This window comes from Podarcis muralis, chromosome Z (genome assembly GCF_964188315.1).
Source record: "Podarcis muralis chromosome Z, rPodMur119.hap1.1, whole genome shotgun sequence".
Classification (NCBI taxonomy): Eukaryota; Metazoa; Chordata; class Lepidosauria; order Squamata; family Lacertidae; genus Podarcis; species Podarcis muralis.
Genome location: NC_135673.1, coordinates 30,128,861 through 30,150,066, shown reverse-complemented (window position 1 = coordinate 30,150,066; position 21,206 = coordinate 30,128,861). Strand labels below are relative to the sequence as shown.

Genomic DNA, 21,206 nt, shown 5'->3' with positions numbered 1-21,206 from the left:
GATCCCATTGTGACTCTTCATATGATCCACATATGCTTAATGGCTCAACCACCAACTGAAGCACAAGGTGGGATGGAAACTGGGCAGCAGCAGGAAGTCAAATCCCCACCTATGTAAAGGGGGAAGGAGAAAACAGGGTGGGGAAGGGTGGGGAGGAATAACATCTTTTCCCACCTTTTATTTTTTGTGCCTTGGCTAACAATAGCCGTTGGAGATGGTGAATGAAGTCAGTCCCCCAAGGAGAGGCCCAGCAGCACTCAAGCTCCCTTGTGGGAAGTGATCAGCATCCTTGCTGCTTCATGCGCTCAGGATGTCTGGCAGCTCTCTGAACCGCTTCCGGGTTCGTCCAGCAGAACCGCGGGACTGTACGGAAATCCTGCGTCTCATCAAAGTAAGCGGGGGGTGGGGAGGGGAAGAGAGGCTGTAGGGAAGGAAAGTTCGATTTTTAGGCCATTGGACACATTTGGATTTTTGAGTGAGTTGTGTGGGTGCCTCCCTTTCTGTTTATCTCTCTCCCATTCCCCTGAATCTGCCCATCCCTACCCAAAAACAAGAACAGGGAAACACACAAAGACACACACTTCCTTCTTCCAAAATATCAGGGTAAAAATTGGATCAGAGTAAAAAATTGGATCCAAGAGAATTAATCTGAGCACTGAAAGAGGAACTGAGAAAGAACATCACTCTTCCACTCTTTCCTCAAGGTGTTGTTGTTTAGTCGTTTAGTCGTGTCCGACTCTTCGTGACCCCATGGACCAGAGCACGCCAGGCACCTCTGTCCTCCACTACCTCCCGCAGTTTGGTCAAACTCATGCTGGTAACCTCGAAAACACTATCCAACCATCTCGTCCTCTGTCGCCCCCTTCTCCTTGTGCCCTCCATCTTTCCCAGCATCAGGGTCTTCTCCAGGGAGTCTTCTCTTCTCTTGAGGTGGCCAAAGTACTGGAGCCTCAGCTTCACGATCTGTTCTTCCAGTGAGCACTCAGGGCTGATTTCCTTAAGAATGGATGCGTTTGATCTTCTTGCAGTCCATGGGACTCTCAAGAGTCTCCTCCAGCACCATAATTCAAAAGCATCAATTCTTCGGCGATCAGCCTTCTTTATGGTCCAGCTCTCACTTCCATACATCACTACTGGGAAGACCATGGCTTTAACTATACGGACCTTTGTTGGCAAGGTGACGTCTCTACTTCTCAAGATGCTGTCTAGGCCTGTCATTGCCGTTCTCCCAAGAAGCAGGGCGTCTTTTAATTTCGTGGCTGCTGTCACCATCTGCAGTGATCATGGAGCCCAACAAAGTAAAATCTCTCACTGCCTCCATTTCTTCCCCTTCTATTTGCCAGGAGGTGATGGGACCAGTGGCCATGATCTTCGTTTTTTTGATGTTGAGCTTCAGACCATATTTTGCGCTCTCCTCTTTCACCCTCATTAAAAGGTTCTTTAATTCCTCCTCACTTTCTGCCATCAAGGTTGTGTCATCTGCATATCTGAGGTTGTTGATATTTCTTCCGGCAATCTTAATTCCAGCTTGGGATTCATCCAGCCCAGCCTTTCGCATGATGTATTCTGCATATAAATTAAATAAGCAGGGAGACAAAATACAGCCTTGTCGTACTCCTTTCCCAATTTTGAACCAATCAGTTGTTCCATATCCAGTTCTAACTGTAGCTTCTTGTCCCACATAGAGATTTCTCAGGAGACAGATGAGGTGATCAGGCACTCCCACTTCTGTCAGAACTTGCCATAGTTTGCTGTGGTTGACACAGTCAAAGGCTTTTGCATAGTCAATGAAGCAGAAGTAGATGTCTTTCTGGAACTCTCTAGCTTTCTCCATAATCCAGCGCATGTTTGCAATTTGGTCTCTGGTTCCTCTGCCTCTTCTAAATCCAGCTTGCACTTCTGGGAGTTCTCGATCCACATACTGCTTGAGCCTTCCTTGTAGAATTTTAAGCATAACCTTGCTAGCGTGTGAAATGAGTGCAATTGTGCGGTAGTTGGAGCATTCTTTGGCACTGCCCTTCTTTGGGATTGGGATGTAGACTGATCTTCTCCAATCTTCTGGCCACTGCTGAGTTTTCCAAATTTGCTGGCATATTGAGTGTAGCACCTTAACAGCATCATCTTTTAAAATTTTAAATAGTTCAGCTGGAATACCATCACTTCCACTGGCCTTGTTATTTGCAGTGCTTCTAAGGCCCATTTGACTTCACTTTCCAGGATGTCTGGCTCAAGGTCAGCAACCACACTACCTGGGGTGTACGAGACATCCATATCTTTCTGGTATAATTCCTCTGTGTATTCTTGCCACCTCTTCTTGATGTCTTCTGCTTCTGTTAGGTCCTTACCACTTTTGTCCTTTATTATGGTAATCTTTGTATGAAATGTTCCTTTCATATCTCCAATTTTCTTGAACAGATCTCTGGTTCTTCCCATTCTGTTGTTTGCCTCTATTTGTTTGCATTGCTCGTTTAAGAAGGCCTTCTTGTCTCTCCTTGCTATTCTTTGGAAATCTGCATTCAATTTCCTGTATCTTTCACTATCTCCCTCGCATTTTGCTTGCCTTCTCTCCTCCGCTATTTGTAAGGCCTCGTTGGACAGCCACTTTGCTTTCTTGCATTTCCTTTCCTCAAGGTAGAAAAAGGTAATTACCTTTGCCATTGTATCTATTGGCGACTCCTGGGCTTGGGACTGTCATGAGACACAGTCCAATCAGATAAACTGCTAGACTAGCAGATAAGTATGATTGCAGTAATTTCGGAAGGAAGGAAGATTTAAACATTTTTAGGATCATAGAACATCCCAGAGTGGCTTATAAGAAAGGAGCCACTATAAAACATTATGAACTAGGCAATTAAAATAATACATAATTTGTGAAAACTCTTTAAATACTGTATAAAACAAAGAGGACAGCAGATAGCAAAGCCACATAAAATCACCACAACCAGTCACATAATAATCCCCAATGCAAAACCAATGCCATTTACAAAATTAATAGGTTCACTTTACACAAAAGCAGACAAGAAAATAAAAGTCTTTAGGGGCTGTAATGCCATGGGTGACACTAATGAGTGTGACTTCTGCCAGCACAGCAGCAAGCATGCTCTGCTTCCTGTCTCTCTCCCGGTCAGGCCGTCTGATGGAATGGCTTCCCCCAGGGGCCAGCTGAGGGAGCAGGGAGGGTTGACGATGCTGGGCTATTACAGCACAGCCAAGTTTATTTCATTTCATTAAATTTATATCCCCACCCCACTTTCCTCTAACAAGCTCGAGGTAACATGCACGCTTCTTCTGACAACAACCCTGTGATGTAGGTTAGGCTGAGATACTATAGCTGTCCCAAGGTTGCTCAGAAAACTTCATGGGGATTATGAACCCTGGTTTTTCAGGTTCCAGACCACACTGGCTCTCTGTGGTTGGTAATCCCCATTGAACTCGGTGGGACTTCCTTCTGAATAAACATCCACAGGTCTGTGCTGCTAATGGTTGCTAAGAAAGACAAACCCCTCCTCTTCGCCCACGATCATTGCGATCCTGAGTGCTTTCCCTGCCTTCCACCCACACCCATATACATTTTTTTTTTACAAGCACATTTAACATCACATCTAATTTAGCCCTTTATTTGATGCCCAAATGCCATCAAGGAGATAGCCAGGCAGAGAAGGTAAAAAGGGTAAAGGTACCCCTGCCCGTACGGGCCAGTCGTGTCCGACTCTAGGGTTGCGTTCTCATCTCGCTTAAGAGGCCGGGAGTCGGCGGCGTCCGAAGACACTTCCGGGTCACGTGGCCAGCGTGACGAAGCTGCAGCTGGCGAGCCAGCACCAGCGCCGCACACGGAAACGCTGTTACCTTCCCGCTATAAAGTGGTACCTATTTATCTACTTGCACTTAAGGGTGCTTTCGAACTGCTAGGTGGGCAGGAGCTGGGACCGAACGACGGGAGCTCACCCCGTCACGGGGATTCGAACCGCCGACCTTACGATGAGCAAGTCCTAGGCACTGAGGTTTTACCCACAGCGCCACCCGCGTCCCCCAGGCAGAGAAAGCAGTCCTTTAATTAGCATTTTGGGGGGGAAATGGATGCAGTTTCTATTATTTCTGACCCCTCCACCACTCTCTTCTACTGGTTTAAAAACCATGCTATTCTGTCAGCACTTTTATCTATTTATCTTCCTGTTTTAAAACTGAATTACCCCTTTTAGTTGTTGTCATTACCAGTATTCCAGTGATTAAGGCAAGGTGTATGTTTTGCAAACAGAACAGCTCTTAGGATAGCAAGTGGCGCACCTGTAGCTTTCCGTGCAAAGAGCTCTTGCTCTGATGCTCCAGGACATTTAGAAGCTGGTATGTACCAGTTCCTCTTAGACAAAATTGGATGTGCGTCCTTCTCCGTCTCAAAGCAGGGTACATATTAAAACATATATTGAGCTGGAAAACTAATCAAGCAATTTGCCTCTTGAAATATGGAACCAGTAATTGTGGTTTGTTGCTTTCAGAGAAGCTATCTTATTTGAGCTGTTTCCAAGGAACAGGCACAACAAGTTGCATTATGCAACATATAGAAGAATTTTATCTCTCCTACCAACAGAGAGGTCTTGGGCTGATCTCTGCCAGTGACCTAGGGAAAGCTATAGATTACTAACTGACGTAATTTATTAAGAGTGCTGGCACTGCCCTTGGGACTTCCCTGAAAAATATTGTTTGGACTGTCAGCTTCCATAAACAGGGGCCAATCTGCAGCAATGATGGAGGCAACCCAGAGTTAGATGTGTGTTTGTTTTGGCATATTTTGTTTGGGTTTTTTTTTTTTAGAGAAAATCTGGAATGTGTGTATATTTTTGAAGTTCGTATAATTTTTATTTTAAGGAAAAGAAAACCAATCAATACAACAATAACAGTCAACCAAAACCTGAACTGATGATCCCCAGAGATTTTCAAGTGTCTCTAGGAAGAAACTTAACATTAGTAGATGAACCAGTGCTTGTCCCATGCGCTATGACAGTGTTGGCAACTGCGGTTTTCAGGGAGCATCCATTGCCTCTCCATGGCTGCTGCTGCCAACTTCCTTCCTTGGGCAGCTCATGGCAGCTGCTGTAAAGCATGTGAGGAGGAGCAGGAGCAGGAGAGGCTTCCACAGCGGAAGCGCAGCCCTTTGTGACATGTCAGCTCTGAGGGGCAGGCAGAGGGCAGGACCACCCTTCACAGTAAGAAAGCGGGAGCAGAGTGCAAGGAGTCGATTTTTCTTTTTAAAAAATGCTTTGTGTGTTTATTCTAATCTTGCCCCTTTCTAAAAATTTACTTGTGTGCGAATTTCTTTTTTGTAAATCTATCAAAGAATAAAATAAAATTGGGATTAAGGGGTTTCCTTAGGACAGTGTGCGGTGCATGTGCTGTGTCCCATTGGTCTAGTGGTGGTGAAACCCGCCCTCCTTCTGATTGGAAATGCTTTAGAGGTGTGATACAAAAAAGCCTCAGCGCCTAGGGCTTGCCAGTCGAAAGGTCGGCGGTTCGAATCCCCGCGGCGGGGTGCGCTCCCATTGCTCGGTCCCAGCGCCTGCCAGCCTAGCAGTTCAAAAGCACCTCCGGGTGCAAGTAGATAAATAGGGTCCGCTTACTGGCGGGAAGGTAAACGGCATTTCCGTGTGCTGCGCTGGCTCACCAGATGCAGCTTGTCACGCTGGCCACGTGACCCGGAAGTGTCTCCGGACAGCGCTGGCCCCTGGCCCCTTGAGTGAGATGGGCGCACAACCCTAGAGTCTGGCAAGACTGGCCCGTACGGGCAGGGGTACCTTTACCTTTACAAAAAATGTAGGGTGGTTGAGGAGGGTCAGTAGGGAGTGGGGAGTGAGAAAATCCACTATTTTTGTCTGAGAAAGGGTACAAACTTGCTGCTCTCTAAATGTTTTGCACAAGGACTCCCACTATGCACAGCCAGAGCTAGATTTGTAGTCCAAAACATATGGAGGTCACCAAGTTGATGAAGGTTGATCTGAAGGTTCCAGCGCCCAGCATTCTCAGAAACTATCCCACCACACACCACTTTTCAGCCCCACTGACATTGAAGCTTTGTTCAATATGTGAAAGAACCCTGAGCTACCTATCTAACTGTGGTTAAGAAGGAATCATGTATTCTTTATGCAAGCCACCACAAGGAAATGAACAATATATAGCTTGCAGATTGTGTTCCAGGGACCCATGATGCTGCCGTTATATTACTTCCCTATGACTTGCCTATATTGTCTGGTACTATCTGCTGCAGGCGGTATCTCCGTGGCAGAACAATTTATCATCTTAGCTATCTGAGTTCCTTTAAACTAGAGATGACGGGGATTGAACTTAGCACCTTCTGCCTGCAAAGCCAGGGTTCTGCCACTGAGTTATGGAAAGCACCTCCATATCTTCCTTGGTAAAACAAAAAGTAACAAGAACAAAAAGCAGGCAGCTAGCAAGTTCCACAGAGAAGCAGCAGCATCTTGTTGCTCATGGCATGGAATATTCCAATGATTAATATCAATTATCCAAGCTTCTGCTTTGAAGGGTTTCACTCATAAATCTGTTCCATCCTGTTTCCAGCTCAATCTGTTGCTTTAAAACTTGCACATAAAAAAACAATATTTCTTTTTTATTTGTTTATTGGAAGGTTTGTGCAGTGGGCAGCAGAGATGTGATACAACAGAGTCTATTGCTTACAGCCCAAATATTTATGGAGCAAAATAGTAGTAGCTGTTGCTGTTGTTATTATGATTATGAAAAATACATAAATAGAAGTAGAAGTCATAGAACAAATCTGCCTAACAAATATCCATTGACTTGTTCTGATACTCTGTAAGGCTCCTAATAAATTAAGCGGGTCAACATGATCCTGTACTGCGTTACACCAGTGAATAATTTCAAAAGCTCGGATGTCCCAGGGTTGAAAAACATACTCCGTTCTCATGGTGATTCTTTGTGGCCTCTGGCGGGAGGAGGGGGAGTGACAGAGCATCTATTTTCTGCCTCCCCCTTCATTTCATGGTACAGGTGTGTGGGTGGAGCTTGCTGTTCTCTCTCTGAACTTGCCTTTTATCAGAGGCTCCCACATCATGTTTTCCATTCCTTGTCTGCGAGTACCAGACACAACTGCAGCTTCTAATTAGCCGGTTGTTGGTGTTTGCAAACCTGTCTTTGCCCAAAGACACACCTGGTGTCATATATGATATCAAATTTTGGGCAAGTTGCTGTGGCTAATGAGGTCCATGAGCCAGAAGCCCCCCCCCCCCCCAGCTCAGCTATGGCACCTTGGAAAGGAATCTAAGCATCCCTGTCACCATCACTTTGCTTGTGTCGGTGGCACAGCCACCAGCCTCCCAAAAACTTGCCAGATTCTGTCTCTGTCCCACTTTCCCTGTTGCGGAGGGGTCACCAATATTCAACCTTGCGTGAGAATTCTTCCACCACTCCTGGTTTCACAGAGAAGGTAATCAATAGCTACCAGCCATGGCGGCTATGTACTAACTCTGGATCACTAGGGGGTAGGAGGATATTGTTGCACCCAGGTCCTTTTTGTAGGCTTCCCAGAGGCATCTGGTTGGGCACTATGAGAACAGGATGGTGGGCCACATGCTCTTCTTATACTCATGTCAAAGTTCTTCTCCTTTATTCATTTATTTACATTTATTAAATCAGTATACCGCCCTTCATCCAAAGATCTCAGGGCATTCAGAGCATTTCTGCCTGCATGGTGGAAAGGCTCCCCTTTGGCACCGGACACAGCTCCCAGGCAGTTATTCCACACAAGCACAAGAAAGGTTAGTGCGACGCCTGCCTGCCTGGCCTCCCACCTGTCCATCCATTCCCAACAGCAGGGGCTGGTAGACTGGCTGGCTGGGTTCCCTCACCCACTTGCTTGCCTAGTCCGCCTCAGCTCCTGGTATAACCAGTACCCCCTGGCAGAGGCACCATTCACCTGGGGAGCTTATAACCAGGGCGGCTGCAACAAACAGAGAGGGCATCAGAGAAGGGAGGGAAGGAAGGAGGGGCAGAAGCCAGTGTGGCTTGTGGTGCCCCTATCATTCCAAGGCACCCCAGGGTGCCAAGACACACTGGTTGAAAACCCCTGCTCTAGGGCATCCGATTGGTAATTCCGGGAACAGGATGCTTGACTAGATGGGCATATGCCTAATCTCTCAAGGCTCTCCTTATATCAAGGAGCTGACCTTCACTAACAACACCATTCCAATCTTTCATAGTGTTGTTGTTTTTAAAGTCTGCTTTGCTATTTTGGTGATATTCTGGTTTCTTCTCTTGGCAGGAACTAGCTGCTTATGAAAACATGCCTAATGCAGTAAAAGTAACAGAAACAGGTAACGTAGATGCCTAGCGTGTTAAATTTAAAGGTAAAAGGTAAAGGTACCCCTGCCCGTATGGGCAAGTCATGTCCGACTCTAGGGTTGTGCGCCCATCTCACTTAAGAGGCTGGGGGCCAGCGCTGTCCGGAGACACTTCCGGGTCACGTGGCCAGTGTGACGAAGCTGCTCTGGCGAGCCGGCACCAGCGCAGCACACGGAAACGCCGTTTACCTTCCCACTCTAAAGCTGTAACTATTTATCTACTTGCACTTAAGGGTGCTTTCAAACTGCTAGGTGGGCAGGAGCTGGGACCGAAAGACGGGAGCTCACCCCGCTGCGGGGATTCGAACCGCCGACCATGCGATCGTCAAGCCCTAGGCGCTGAGGTTTTACCCACAGCGCCACCCGTGTCCCTGTGTTAAATTTAGGAGGCTGCTATTTATTTGACCTCCACGCCTTCTTCAGAGCGTAACATGCGATCAAGTCCTCGGCCCTGTCCCTCAGGTGAAGAACCACACAGTTTACAATTTTAAAACACTAAAACAAATACATTATATAAGGTGGAGACTGACATCCTCTTATGCCAACTGATGGCCTGGGCTCCCTCACTTCTGCCTCCCCTCAAGGCAGGCGTCTTTATTTTCATATACAACTTGTATCACCTGGTGGCAGGATGCTGGTGGTAATTTTAGGATCAGAGCAAGAACTGAGATGGAATTGAACCAGTTTCCATCCTTGCTATGGTCCTGATTTGATCGTCTTTCTAACACACACACACACACACACACACACACACACACACACACTGCAATTTGCATTGGGGGGGGGGAGAAATCTTGCACATTGTGCAAATCCACATTTCAAGTGTAATTTGGCTCACAGAAAACTAATGTGAGGGAAGATGGTTCTAGATCGAATGACCTGACACCTTCTGAATGGTTTTGACTCCAAGATGTTTGGAGGACGCTATGGTTGGCTAAGATTAGACTAGTCTAACATCTCCCTGGACGCGGGTGGCGCTGTGGGTAAAAGCCTCAGCGCCTAGGGCTTGCCGATCGAAAGGTCGGCGGTTCGAATCCCCGCGGCGGGGTGCGCTCCCGCTGCTCGGTCCCAGCACCTGCCAACCTAGCAGTTCGAAAGCACCCCCGGGTGCAAGTAGATAAATAGGGACCGCTTACTAGCGGGAAGGTAAACGGCGTTCCGTGTGCTGTGCTGGCTCGCCAGATGCAGCTTGTCACACTGGCCACGTGACCCGGAAGTGTCTTCGGACAGCGCTGGCCCCCGGCCTCTTGAGTGAGATGGGCGCACAACCCTAGAGTCTGGCAAGACTGGCCCGTACGGGCAGGGGTACCTTTACCTTTAACATCTCCCTAACATGCCGGTTATTTACATGCAGGGATTTTAAACCCACCAGCACCTACCTACCCCTGTTCAAACAGATTTAGCAAAAAGGCTGGTGTTCATGTGGTCTGGCCTTGCATCAGATCTGCATATTGGTGAAGATGCCTGTTTTGGCCTTTGATCTTTTTTGCCAACACAATTCACATGTTGCTGTCCAAAGAAAAGAGCCCCAACAATACAATTTTGTTTGGGTGAACCTCTGATTTCACACCCTCCAGACCATCATGGCTGCTCTCCCACACCCGCCCAGAATTCTACTTTGAGAAGATGCTGGTGGCAACATTATTCATTTTTATTATTTATTAAATTTGTATACTGCCATTCATTTGTAGCTCCCGGGGCGATTTGCAACATAAAAATACAAGATAACCCCCCCAATACCATATTTTCCACTCTATAAGATGCACCAGACCACAAGACGCATCTAGTTTTTGGAGGAGGAAAACAAGAAAAAAAATATTCTGAATCTCAGAAGCCAGAACAACAAGAGGGATCGCTGCGCAGTGAAAGCAGCCATCCCTCTTGCTGTTCTGGCTTCTGTGATAGCTGCGCAGCCTGCATTCGCTCCATAAGACGCACACACATTTCTCCTTACTTTTTAGGAGGGAAAAAGTGAGTCTTATAGAGCAAAAAATACGGTACATAATAAAAACAAGAACAAGGCCAAACCAACAACAAACCCTAACCCACCCTCCCTCCCTCGCACTCCACCCCACCCTACTACTTAGTACTACTACCTATTATGAATCTTCTTTTATCTTGGGACTATATTTTAGTGCTTTATTCAACTATCTAAACATTTCAGATTTGCTTCGAGATGGTTTTGGATCACGTCCTTTCTTCCAGTGTTTAATAGCAGAAGCAAATAAGGATGATGCAATGCAGGGTAAGCTTTCAAGAAAACAAAGTTATCATTTATTTGTATAACTAGGTATCCCATAGAATGAGTGCCAACACTGAAAATGCTCCACCTCAAGAAGCTACCCACTGGACTGCATCTGGTGGGGGTACCCAGAGAAGGACATCAGAAGATAATAGGGTCTAGGTGGGTTGGGGTGGGGAACCTGTGGGCCTCCAGAAGTTGCTGGACTACAACTTTATCACTTCTGGATATGCTGAATGGGCTTGATGTGGGTGAGGGGTCCAATGACATTTGGAGAGCCTCATCACTGGCAATGCTGAGGCTCCCAGTTCAACTGCAACCTTCTAAGCCTCCCTATCTGAACTTTGGTACCCTCACCATAGCAAATCCCACCCTAGCTATACCCTTCCTTGAGGGAATGTAGCATTGAGTTCCTCTTGCCTGCCTGCCTGGATCAAAAGGTGTGTTTGTCTGTAGAAACTAACTTAGGTCATTTTTGGCATCCATTGCTCCACCTATGAGTATAAGGGGTGTTAGGAGATGGGTAGTACATTGTGCATGAAACAAGGATGCCCACTGCCCCCCTTCCTATTCATCCTGGCCCTGGAACCTCTAGCAATCCGAATCTGGGCAGCCCGACATCAAGGCAGTGGAAATAAAAGACAAAACCTATAAATTAGGGCTCTTTTCAGATGACCTAATGGTCACAACACCAGACCCCATCAACACAGCAACCACCTTAACCAAAGAACTCAGCACATTTGCAATGGTATCGGGTTAAACTTTGCAAAATCTGAGGCTATGTGCTTCAACACTCCCTCCATATCCAAAAAGAATTCACCAACATCACAAAGATAAAAGTCTGCCGCACCAAGTTCATATACTTAGGGGTACAGATAACCAGAAAACACACAAAACTGTACCACCAAATTACAAACGCCTATGGTGACAAATTAACAAAGACCTGACAAGATGGAGCAATACTAACTTCACTCTCTCAGATATAATAGCCGTGATCAAAATGATTACCCTTCCAAAATCAACCTACCTATTCCAAACCCTTCCAATCTGGATTCCACCAACCCAACTCCACAAATGGCAGAAGAAACAACTCTTGTTTATCTTCTCACACAAAAAGCCAAGAATAAGCCCCAAACACCTGCACCTCCCCACCTCAGAAGGAGCATGGGGAATCTCCAACATAGAACTATACTACATCACCAACCATATAATCCCATACATTCTAGAAGATGAGAAGAAACAATGGGTACACTTGGAGAGAGACATAAACGAAAACACTCCCACCCCAGCACATAAAGGTAAAGGTACCCCTGCCCGTACGGGCCAGTTGTGTCCGACTCTAGGGTTGTGCGCCCATCTCACTTAAGAGGCCGAGGGCCAGCGCTGTCCGGAGACACTTCCGGGTCACGTGGCCAGCGTGACAAAGCTGCTCTGGCGAGCCAGCACCAGCGCAGCACACGGAAATGCCGTTTACCTTCCCGCTATAAAGCGGTACCTATTTATCTACTTGCACTTAGGAGTGCTTTCGAACTGCTAGGTGGGCAGGAGCTGGGACCGAAAGACGGGAGCTCACCCCGCTGCGGGGATTCGAACCGCCGACCATGCGATCGGCAAGCCCTATGTGCTGAGGTTTTACCCACAGCGCCACCCGCATCCCTACCCCAGCATATACTTTCCTCCAAAACAAACTAAGGAAAATCCCCACCACACTAAACAGGTTCACACAGACCAGGCTTCCTCAAACTCGGCCCTCCAGATGTTTTTGGCCTACAACTTCCATGATCCCTAGCTAGCAGGACCAGTGGTCAGGGATGATGGGAACTGTAGTCTCAAAACATCTGGAGGACCGAGTTTGAGGAAGCCCGACACAGACCATGCTTACATAGAAAGAAGAAGTTGGCAAACTGTCCCCAACCCCATGCCCACTAATCCCCCTGGCTTACCACCCACTATTCCACCATGCAGCACAAAATCTCCAGATAAAAACCTGGCAAGCCTATATCACACAGCAGACTTCTTCAAAAATAACAAACCCATATTGACACAAGAAATACAAAATAAATAACCTGGCTAACACACCACCAACTACACACCTTAAACAACCCAGCAGTAAAATCATCAGCCACTAGGCCCTTGACCACCTTCAGAAGTCTTCTCCTAACAACAATGGGACATAGCAAGGGGATGGTATCTACAGTATACAAATAGGTAGCCGTGTTGGTCTGCCATAGTCAAAACAAAAAAAATTTCCTTCCAGTAGCACCTTAAAGACCAACTAAGTTAGTTCTTGGTATGAGCTTCCGTGTGCATGCACACTTCTTCAGTGTGTATCTGAAGAAGTGTGCATGCACACGAAAGCTCATACCAAGAACTAACTTAGTTGGTCTTTAAGGTGCTACTGGAAGGAATTTTTTTTGTTTTTACAGTATACAAAACACTGCTCCAAAGTCCCACAAACCCTCTTCACATAATCAAAAAACGACATAGGCTGTGAAATTAACCCCACCCAATTGACTAGAATGTGGTCTAAACCTCCCTTTAAATCCATATCAGCAAGAAGAACTCACTCTGAAACTCACTTACAGATGGTACCCAACACCACAGAAAGTGGCACTGATACACCCAGGAACCTCACCAAAATGCTGGCAAGGCTGCACCTCCACAGGCTCATACCTCCACATGTGATGGGAATGCCCCCAAACCCAACTCTTCTGGACAACAGTCATGCAAGAAATAAGCAAAATAACTAAACAGGTACTAGAAGTCACGCCCTACTGAATATCTTCCAAGATAACAATGCCCACTCACCCTATAAAGAGCTCATATCCCACCTACTCTCAGCAGCCAGAAACAACATAGCCAGACACTGGGGGGACCTGTCTGGAATAAAGATGGAACACTGGTATCAAGTAGTATGGGGAAACAGCCTTACTAGAAAAGCTAACCAGTAGACTGAAACTGACATGGGGAGAAATAGAAGAGGATGCCTTCACTTCAGCATGGCTCCCCTTTATCACATACACAGCCCAACAAGGCAGCAGCATGAACCCACCGACAGAATACAATTCAATATAGCTAACTTAACCCAACAACTCAGAGCAGGGTTTTCATTGCCAGTGCTCCTGTTCTGTGGAACAGCATCCCTATTGGGATATAGTGAGCCCACCACTTATGTGGATTTTATGCTGGGAAGTTCCCAGAGTCAGATAAGCAAAATGGAGGGCTCTTTCTTTGGTGGGTTTCCCCTGCTCTCCAACTATTTTTCAGCTGTGTGCCAGAGGTTCTGATTGCGCAGGTAAATTAAGGGTAAATCGTGGACCCACTTTACTTTTGGGGGAAATAAAAGACATTATTGCTTTGACAAGCTTCTACATTTCAAGAGAAAGGTTTCTGCTTTAAATGTTCACTTTGTATTGTTTGCAAGCCTGTATTTAGTTGGATTTTTCCTATTCTTTTCGAAACTGTTTTTCATTTTTATGTTTGTAAATCGCAGACTCACGTGAAAGGCAATAATAAATATCTCCCCACAAGAACCCCCCTGTTATCCAGGACCTAAAACATGTAACTTGCACTCCTTGACATTTAAAGTGTGGAGAATATTCTACTTTGTTTTGGAATTGCTTGTCAACAACGGATTGCTACTTCCCTCAAAATACTTTATGGAATTTTAAATGAGTTTCTCACATGTTGTTGAACCTCCTGCCATTTGACCAAGAGGCACATAGTGTGTCCTAAAAGATGACAGCCTCAATCCTTTTAATTGCTTGGAGAATTCAAACAACTTTTTTTAAAAATCAGCTAAACATTAAAGGTCTGGCAATAGCTTCACAATCCAAAAGAGGCTTTTAGATTTGTGTTCTGTTAGTCACAGATGTATATACCACCCTGCTGGATGGCAAATGGTGTTTTGAAGCTAATAAATATTTCAAAAGCAATTCTTGGCATATCCTGATGGGAGGGAGAATGGGTCAACTGTGCAACAAAAACGAAATTAACACCCCCCACCAAGAATATGAAGATATTTACATGAACCTAAAATGTGAGCCCTTTGATCCTGGCCTTTTTAAAGAGCTTAGTCAGTGGTTGGGGGGGTGGTATTTGGCTTAGCGCAGTAGTGCTGGGAGAGAGAGGTAATTAACCTCTCACACAGTTTCCCCTATCCTTCCCTATGTCTGAGCTATTAAAATGCTCTCTAGGGGGGAAAGGACAAGTGCAATATAGGCTCTTATTTTTCTTTCCACCCACCAAGATGATATCACTGCATCTAATACAGTGGTACCTCTGGTTACATACTTAATTCGTTCCGGAGGTCCATTCTTAAGCTGAAACTGTTCTTAACCTGAGGTACCACTTTAGCTAATGGGGGCCTCCCGCTGCTGCTGCGCTGCCGCCGCCGCGCGATTTCTGTTCTCATCCTGAAGCAAAGTTCTTAACCCAATATACTATTTCTGGGTTAATGGAGTCTGTAACCTGAAGCGTATGTAACCTGAAGCGTATGTAACCCGAGGTACCACTGTACAGTGGTGGTTAGTGTCCATTGGGACTGGTAGGGTGGGAGGCAGGGAGGCCAACAGAAGGTGGCACCAGAGTAAACAACAGGTAGAGCCAGAGCCAATGACAGAGAGAGTGAAATAAATTTGCTATGTCTCCATCCTCCTGGCTGCTGAGTTCTACAAGGGCAACAATGGGACTAAGGAGGGGGAAGTTGAGAGGCAGTGGTACAACCTGGTCTAGCTGCAGTTAAGAAGGTAGACATGAGGATGCTAGAGGAAGGTAGACAGAGGTTGGAGGGGCAATGCCCCCACCTACCCAAACAGACCAGCCTCTGCTGTTCTAATAGCCAACTCAGGTACTGAGTGCAGAGAGGATTGGAGCCAGTGTGGTATAGTGGTTAGGGTGTCAGACCAAGTCCTGGTTCAAATTCCCACTCAGTTATTAAGCTCCTTGGGTGACCTTTGGCCAGTACTACTTCATAGGGGTGGTGGGGAGGAGGAGCTCCATGGAGAAAAAGGTGGGATATAAATGTAGTAAATAAAATAAATAAGTAATAAATTGGTGGCAAAGTGGGACCACTGACAACAAAGGAAAGGAGAAAATCTCTGTATGCTCAGGGGGAAGACAGAATTACTAATGGGGCTTCTGAGGCACAATTGCATCATTATGTTGGTGTGGGACTATTTTGGCTTTGTTACTGAAAATGTTTTTAATTAAAAAAACATTGAAGTGGCTTTTCCTTATAGCAGTGTGGTTCTCTTTCCTTTTGTTGTATTAAACAGTAAGCCCTTTTATATTGAGGGAATTTGATTTGCTTAAAAAATAACTACACATGGTTTTGTTTGCTCCCCTGGCTCCTTTGGAAGGCCATGACAAAAGAATATTTTTTTTTTTCAAAAATGCAAATTTAATACTTCCTGCAAAAGGTGCCATTATCAAATTCAGTAAAATTCTGATCTATTTATGTTGAAGTGATCATTTAGAAGGAAGGTGTAGTATCTAATGTTAGTTAGACCTATAGAAATTAATGATTATTACTAAACTAAAACAAAATGTGTGCACTCTGAGTAGAAATTAGTTGGATACAGTCTAAGATGATTAACTAATTCATAATTCTCTAGCTGATTGACAGCCTTACACAATAGTGGTTATTTCCTTACAATAGCTGTTTTGTGTCTCACCAGATACCGACATTGTAGGGTTTGCTATGTATTACTATACTTATGACCCTTGGATTGGCAAGCTGTTGTACTTAGAAGACTTCTACGTTATGGATGAATATAGAGGTAAAAATAATACTGTTTGCACATAATAAAGTGAGAGGCAGTGTGGAGGTGTGGTTAGGTAGTTGGGCTGAGATTGGGAAGACCCCGGAGATAAAGTCCTCATCACTTAGCCCTAAAGCCTAAAACTGGGTTAGGGAAACTGTGGCCCCCAATATATTGTTGGATTCCTAGCTCCCATCAGCACCAGCCAGTTGGGCAAGGCAGTTTGCATTTAAAGGGAAACATACCTAATTTACACTTTCCAAAACAAAATGCAAACTGAAACAGTCATCCTTTGAAATTTGCGATGCAGTTCTCCAACCAAGGAAAGTGTTCAAAATTGCATATACCAGGGTGAAATGTGCATAAAATGCACCTAACTCCTGCACCAAGCTGGTGCCAAACATACTGCTTTCCGTTCCTTTGGACCATCAAGACCATATACACTGTCCAGGCTTGCTTAGTGAAAAATGAATCATGTAAGGGAAATTGCTTTTCAAAATTGTTTATACTGGGAGTTTTGCACTGATTTGGAATGTGAATAACTGAATTTAAGACTGCCCGGCATTTCCGTGCGCTACTCTGGTTCGCCAGAAGCAGCTTCGTCATGCTGGCCACATGACCCAGAAGCTGTACGCCGGCTCCCTTGGCCAATAAAGCGAGATGAGCGCCGCAACCCCAGAGTTGGTCACAACTGGACCTAATGGTCAGGGTTCCCTTTACCTTTTAACTGCCACTAACCATGGTGGCTTCTGAAGAACCATTTTGTCCTGAGGAAAGGGGAGAATAGGATTTAAATATTGAGTTATTTCTCATTTTGCCTTGTTTTATTGTCTAATTGTTACTCATGCTTATTGTTAATAATTCTATGGAGCCAGCTTTGTGGGGCAGTATAGGGAAACACCTTGAATAAATATTTACATTCTACATTGAACAGCCATCAGTAACCTGGTGCCTTGCAATGTTTTGGACTACAGTACAACTCTCAAAATCATTGATCATCAGCTCTGCTAGCTGGGGCTAGGGATGGAGGAGAAACTAGATTCAGTTCACATTTATAGGCAAAGCTTCCTAATTCACATTTTCTGTAACAATACACAAACTGAAATGCCACAAGCTTTCCTTGGAGATTCACACTTCTCTCAATTTTGCACTACAGTTCCCAAGCCATGTAATGTGTGGAAAAATGCATAAACTGGGCACAAAAATTCATATATTAGTAAAAATAGCATACAAAATGCAAAGCTATATGCTAGAGAAGATTGCAAAGTTGTATATATATATATATGAGGGAAAATGCACAATAAAATATCACTAAGTTCTCGTGAGAATTTTTATTTTTTTTAAAGTGAAGTGATGTGCCAATGTGGAGAACTGCATTTGAGTGTGAAAAAATGAGAAACCCAAATTGATAGATTCACCCATCCTTAGTTGGGGCTGATAGGACTTGGGAGTCCAACAAAATTTGTAGGGCACCAGGTGGAAGGAGGCTAGCCTTGCAGTTCCATTTCCTTTTCTTTCCTAAAATAATGATAAATGTACAGGCTTCTTTGCAATTTCAAAGAAATTAATTTTTTTGTATGTGTATAGGATAATGCATTAGATTTTACCTGTAAATGTTCCTATTTTGTTCATGGCTCATGGCAAAGAAGATAAAATAGCATATTGTCAAAGCAGGCAAATTTTCCACATGGGTATGTTGAAAGTTTTGTCATCTGAGGTTTTTCTGAACTGTGTTTTGGCAGGTTGGGGCATTGGAACAGAACTTTTAAAAAGATTAAGCCAGGCAAGTTATATTTTCCTGTCTTCTATTTACTTGTATGTATTTACTTTGTAAGCTGTATATTCAACAGTACAGACTTAAATCTACTTTAGTCAAAAAGCTGCCGACATATTAAATTTGACTGAGAGTCTTCTCTAGCCTGGTGCCCTCCACATGTTGCTGGACTACAACTCCCATCACCCTTATTGCTCATTCTGGCTGAGGATGATGGGAGCTGGAGTCCAACAGCATCTGGAGGGCTACCAGTTCCCCAGACCTGGTTTCATTATTTAAGTCAGCTGTGCGAATCAAGAAGCAAAAGAGAGGATCAACAGGGTATCAGTGGTTAGAACCTCTAATCTCATTCACACAAGCAACAGATGAGATTGTAAAAACTGTTGATACAACTGTTTCACGCTTCAGACTGCAGGTAGGGGCTTGCATATGCAGGAACACACACGAAAAGTTCCTGAAATTTCTAACAGAACACAAGGTGAAATGTGAGTTAATAGCAGAATGCAGAGGCTAAAAAAAGGGCTAATGCACCAGCAAAAATATATGTATATTGTAATAATTTCTTCCACTCTGAAGAAATTCACCTCACCTGGAGTGCTGCATCTAGCTCTGGACGTTGCAGCATAGTGATAATCTGGAACAGAGAGCAATACAGCAACACAGAAAACCTGCCTTCTACCAAATCTTATCATTGGCAGCTCTCCAGGCTTTCAGAAGGGGGCAATCCCAGACATACTTGGAAATGCCAGAGGGTGAAAGGGGAACCTTCTGCATGCAAAGTGTATGCTCTGCCACTGAGCCATGGCATCTCCTCCCAAAGATGGTGAGGGGTCTGCAAACCATGTTCTGTGAGTTGGGCTTAAATCTGGAGGACAGGCATCTTCAAATATCTGAAGGGATGTCATATAGGTTATTGTATTTTAGTGTTTTATTGGAAGCCGCCCAGAGTGGCTGGGGAAACCCAGCCAGATGGGCGGGGTATAAATAATAAATTATTATTATTATTATTATTATTATTATTATTATTATTATTATTATTAAAATGACGCAAAATTGTTCTGTGGAACAGACTCCCTAGGAAGGAAGTAAACTTGTCTTTAGAGGTTACTAAACAGAAAACAGCCACCTATCAAGAATGGTGTAGCAGTGGATTTACTGCATTGGCATGAAGGGGACTAGACTAGGTGACCTTTGAAATCCCTTCTAACTCAATACTTTCCTAATCCCTCTGTACTAATAAATAAAATCAGAATTTTGCATATATAAAACTAGATGTCAGGGGGAAGAGTTATAGCTGAACACTCTCTGTTGTGCTAGCTTTCTATGTGTGGGGAAGCTTTCAGTATGAAAATACATTGAACCATGTAATCCTCACTTGTAGTCTGAAGGGGTACCAACAGTTTTAACCATCTCATCATTTGTATGAATGAAGTTTTTACTTGCATTCCAACTGGTGACTCAGCTTAGTTCTCCAGCTGTGACAATCCTAATCAACTTCCTGAGTTTGGGAAGGGAGACTAGGTAGAAAGAGAGGGAAGAGTTACAGGTTTGAAAAATGTGGAAGTTACACCCTAGACTAGAACTTACCTCAAAAAACAGATTGGATTTTAAGTCTTCTCCTTGAGTGCTTATGCTTGGTATCATACTATAGTATGATTTCTTACCTGTTTGTGATGTTCACCTTTCAGCTGAACGGGGCAGGAATCATCCTTTTAATATTGTTGCATGAGCACTTTTTAGATAAAATTTCCTGATGCATTGTTTTTAACTGTTTGTAAGCTTTGTGCATTTTATGGATGTGTAAGTTGCTTTGAGACATTTGTGAGTGGAAATGAAAACAATTATAGGCATCTTTAAATAAAACAAGGAGAAATTAAATGGTGGGTGTGCAATGTACCATCACAGCTACTGTACATATCAACTGGCTCTGAACCAGAAAAGCATTTTGCCAGCTAAAAGGTTTTATAGGAATTCTTAACAAATTAGTGACTAATTAATGACTTATATCCAAATCTCTGATCTTGTATTAATGCTTAAAAATGCCCAAGAACGTGATAACAGCAAAGAGCTTTAAGTTGTCCCAGTTTAGACTCAGAACTCTAGATGCAGGTATTATAGTCCTACAACTTTCTGTGCAATCCGTGAATGCAGTGCTTCTTGCAAAGAAAGCCAAGTAACTGTGTTTTCTTTTACTCCAAGTTTTGTTTCTGCATTTGCTACAGTAATAATTTCAAGCAACAAGATTAACTGGCAGCTTAAATATAAAGTCAAGTCGCAACTGTATTAACGGTGTTAAGAAAAAGGAAACAAACTTGCAAGACGTTTCCGTCTTGCGAAGCAAGCCCATAGGGAAAATCGTCTTGCGAAGCAGCTCAAAAAACAAAAAACCCTTTCGTCTTGCGAGTTTTCCGTCTTGCAAGGCATTCGTCTTGCGAGGTACCACTGTATTTGAATCTGTCATAATGATATCCAAACATAACTACTGTATCTATGAAATAAAGATCTATCTATCTATCTATCTATCTATCTATCTATCTATCTATCTATCTATCTATCTGGCTTTGGAGGGTGGTAGAGCACTGCTAGTTTTTGATACTTGTTGGTAGATCGGAGGCAACTTAAGCTTGGATGTGCCTGGCATAGAGGGAAAGGCAATAAATGGCTACCAGCACTGGACACCCCTCTCTTATTTCCCCAAATGCTATTGCCTGTGCTTACTTTTCAGATAGCAATCGAAACCAACTGCAGCTGCATGCATTTCCTTGTTGTTGTTTGGAACAAGCCATCTATAGAGTACTATATGAGGCGTGGTGCTTCAGACCTTTCCACTGAAGAAGGCTGGCATCTCTTTAGATTTGACAAAGAAAATCTAGTCAGAATGGCTTCTGGAGACTAAAAGAAGGAAGTCCGCCATTTTTTTTTATCATTCTCAAAGCTTGGAGTGCTCATCAGGCTTGCGATGAAAAACCTCACTTACAAGGGGAGACTTCTGGTTAACACAGTGGCTTCAAAGCAGAGTGCAAATAGCAAGAAAAATTAAAAGAAGCATGCGTGTTTTATGA

At 44.3% G+C, this 21,206-nt stretch overlaps 1 protein-coding gene across 1 annotated transcript; it reads left to right on the top strand.

Annotated features, from left to right (window-relative positions):
- Positions 1 to 287: 287 nt before the first annotated feature.
- Positions 288 to 21,138, top strand: SATL1 (spermidine/spermine N1-acetyl transferase like 1). Its single transcript, XM_028716045.2, has 6 exons — positions 288 to 391; positions 8,288 to 8,339; positions 10,531 to 10,611; positions 16,287 to 16,388; positions 18,113 to 18,153; positions 20,870 to 21,138. Exons 1-6 carry the CDS (start codon positions 311 to 313, stop codon positions 21,038 to 21,040), a joined length of 528 nt encoding a protein of 175 aa, XP_028571878.1. The 5' UTR covers positions 288 to 310; the 3' UTR covers positions 21,041 to 21,138.
- Positions 21,139 to 21,206: the final 68 nt, after the last annotated feature.

Coding starts and splice junctions, on each gene's coding strand:
- SATL1 (XM_028716045.2), top strand. CDS start 311: ATGTCTGGCAGCTCTCTGAACCGCTTCCGGGTTCGTCCAGCAGAACCG. Junction 10,612..16,286: donor TAAGGATGATGCAATGCAGG/GTAAGCTTTCAA, acceptor GTGTCTCACCAG/ATACCGACATTGTAGGGTTT. Junction 18,154..20,869: donor TTTTAAAAAGATTAAGCCAG/GCAAGTTATATT, acceptor CTTACTTTTCAG/ATAGCAATCGAAACCAACTG.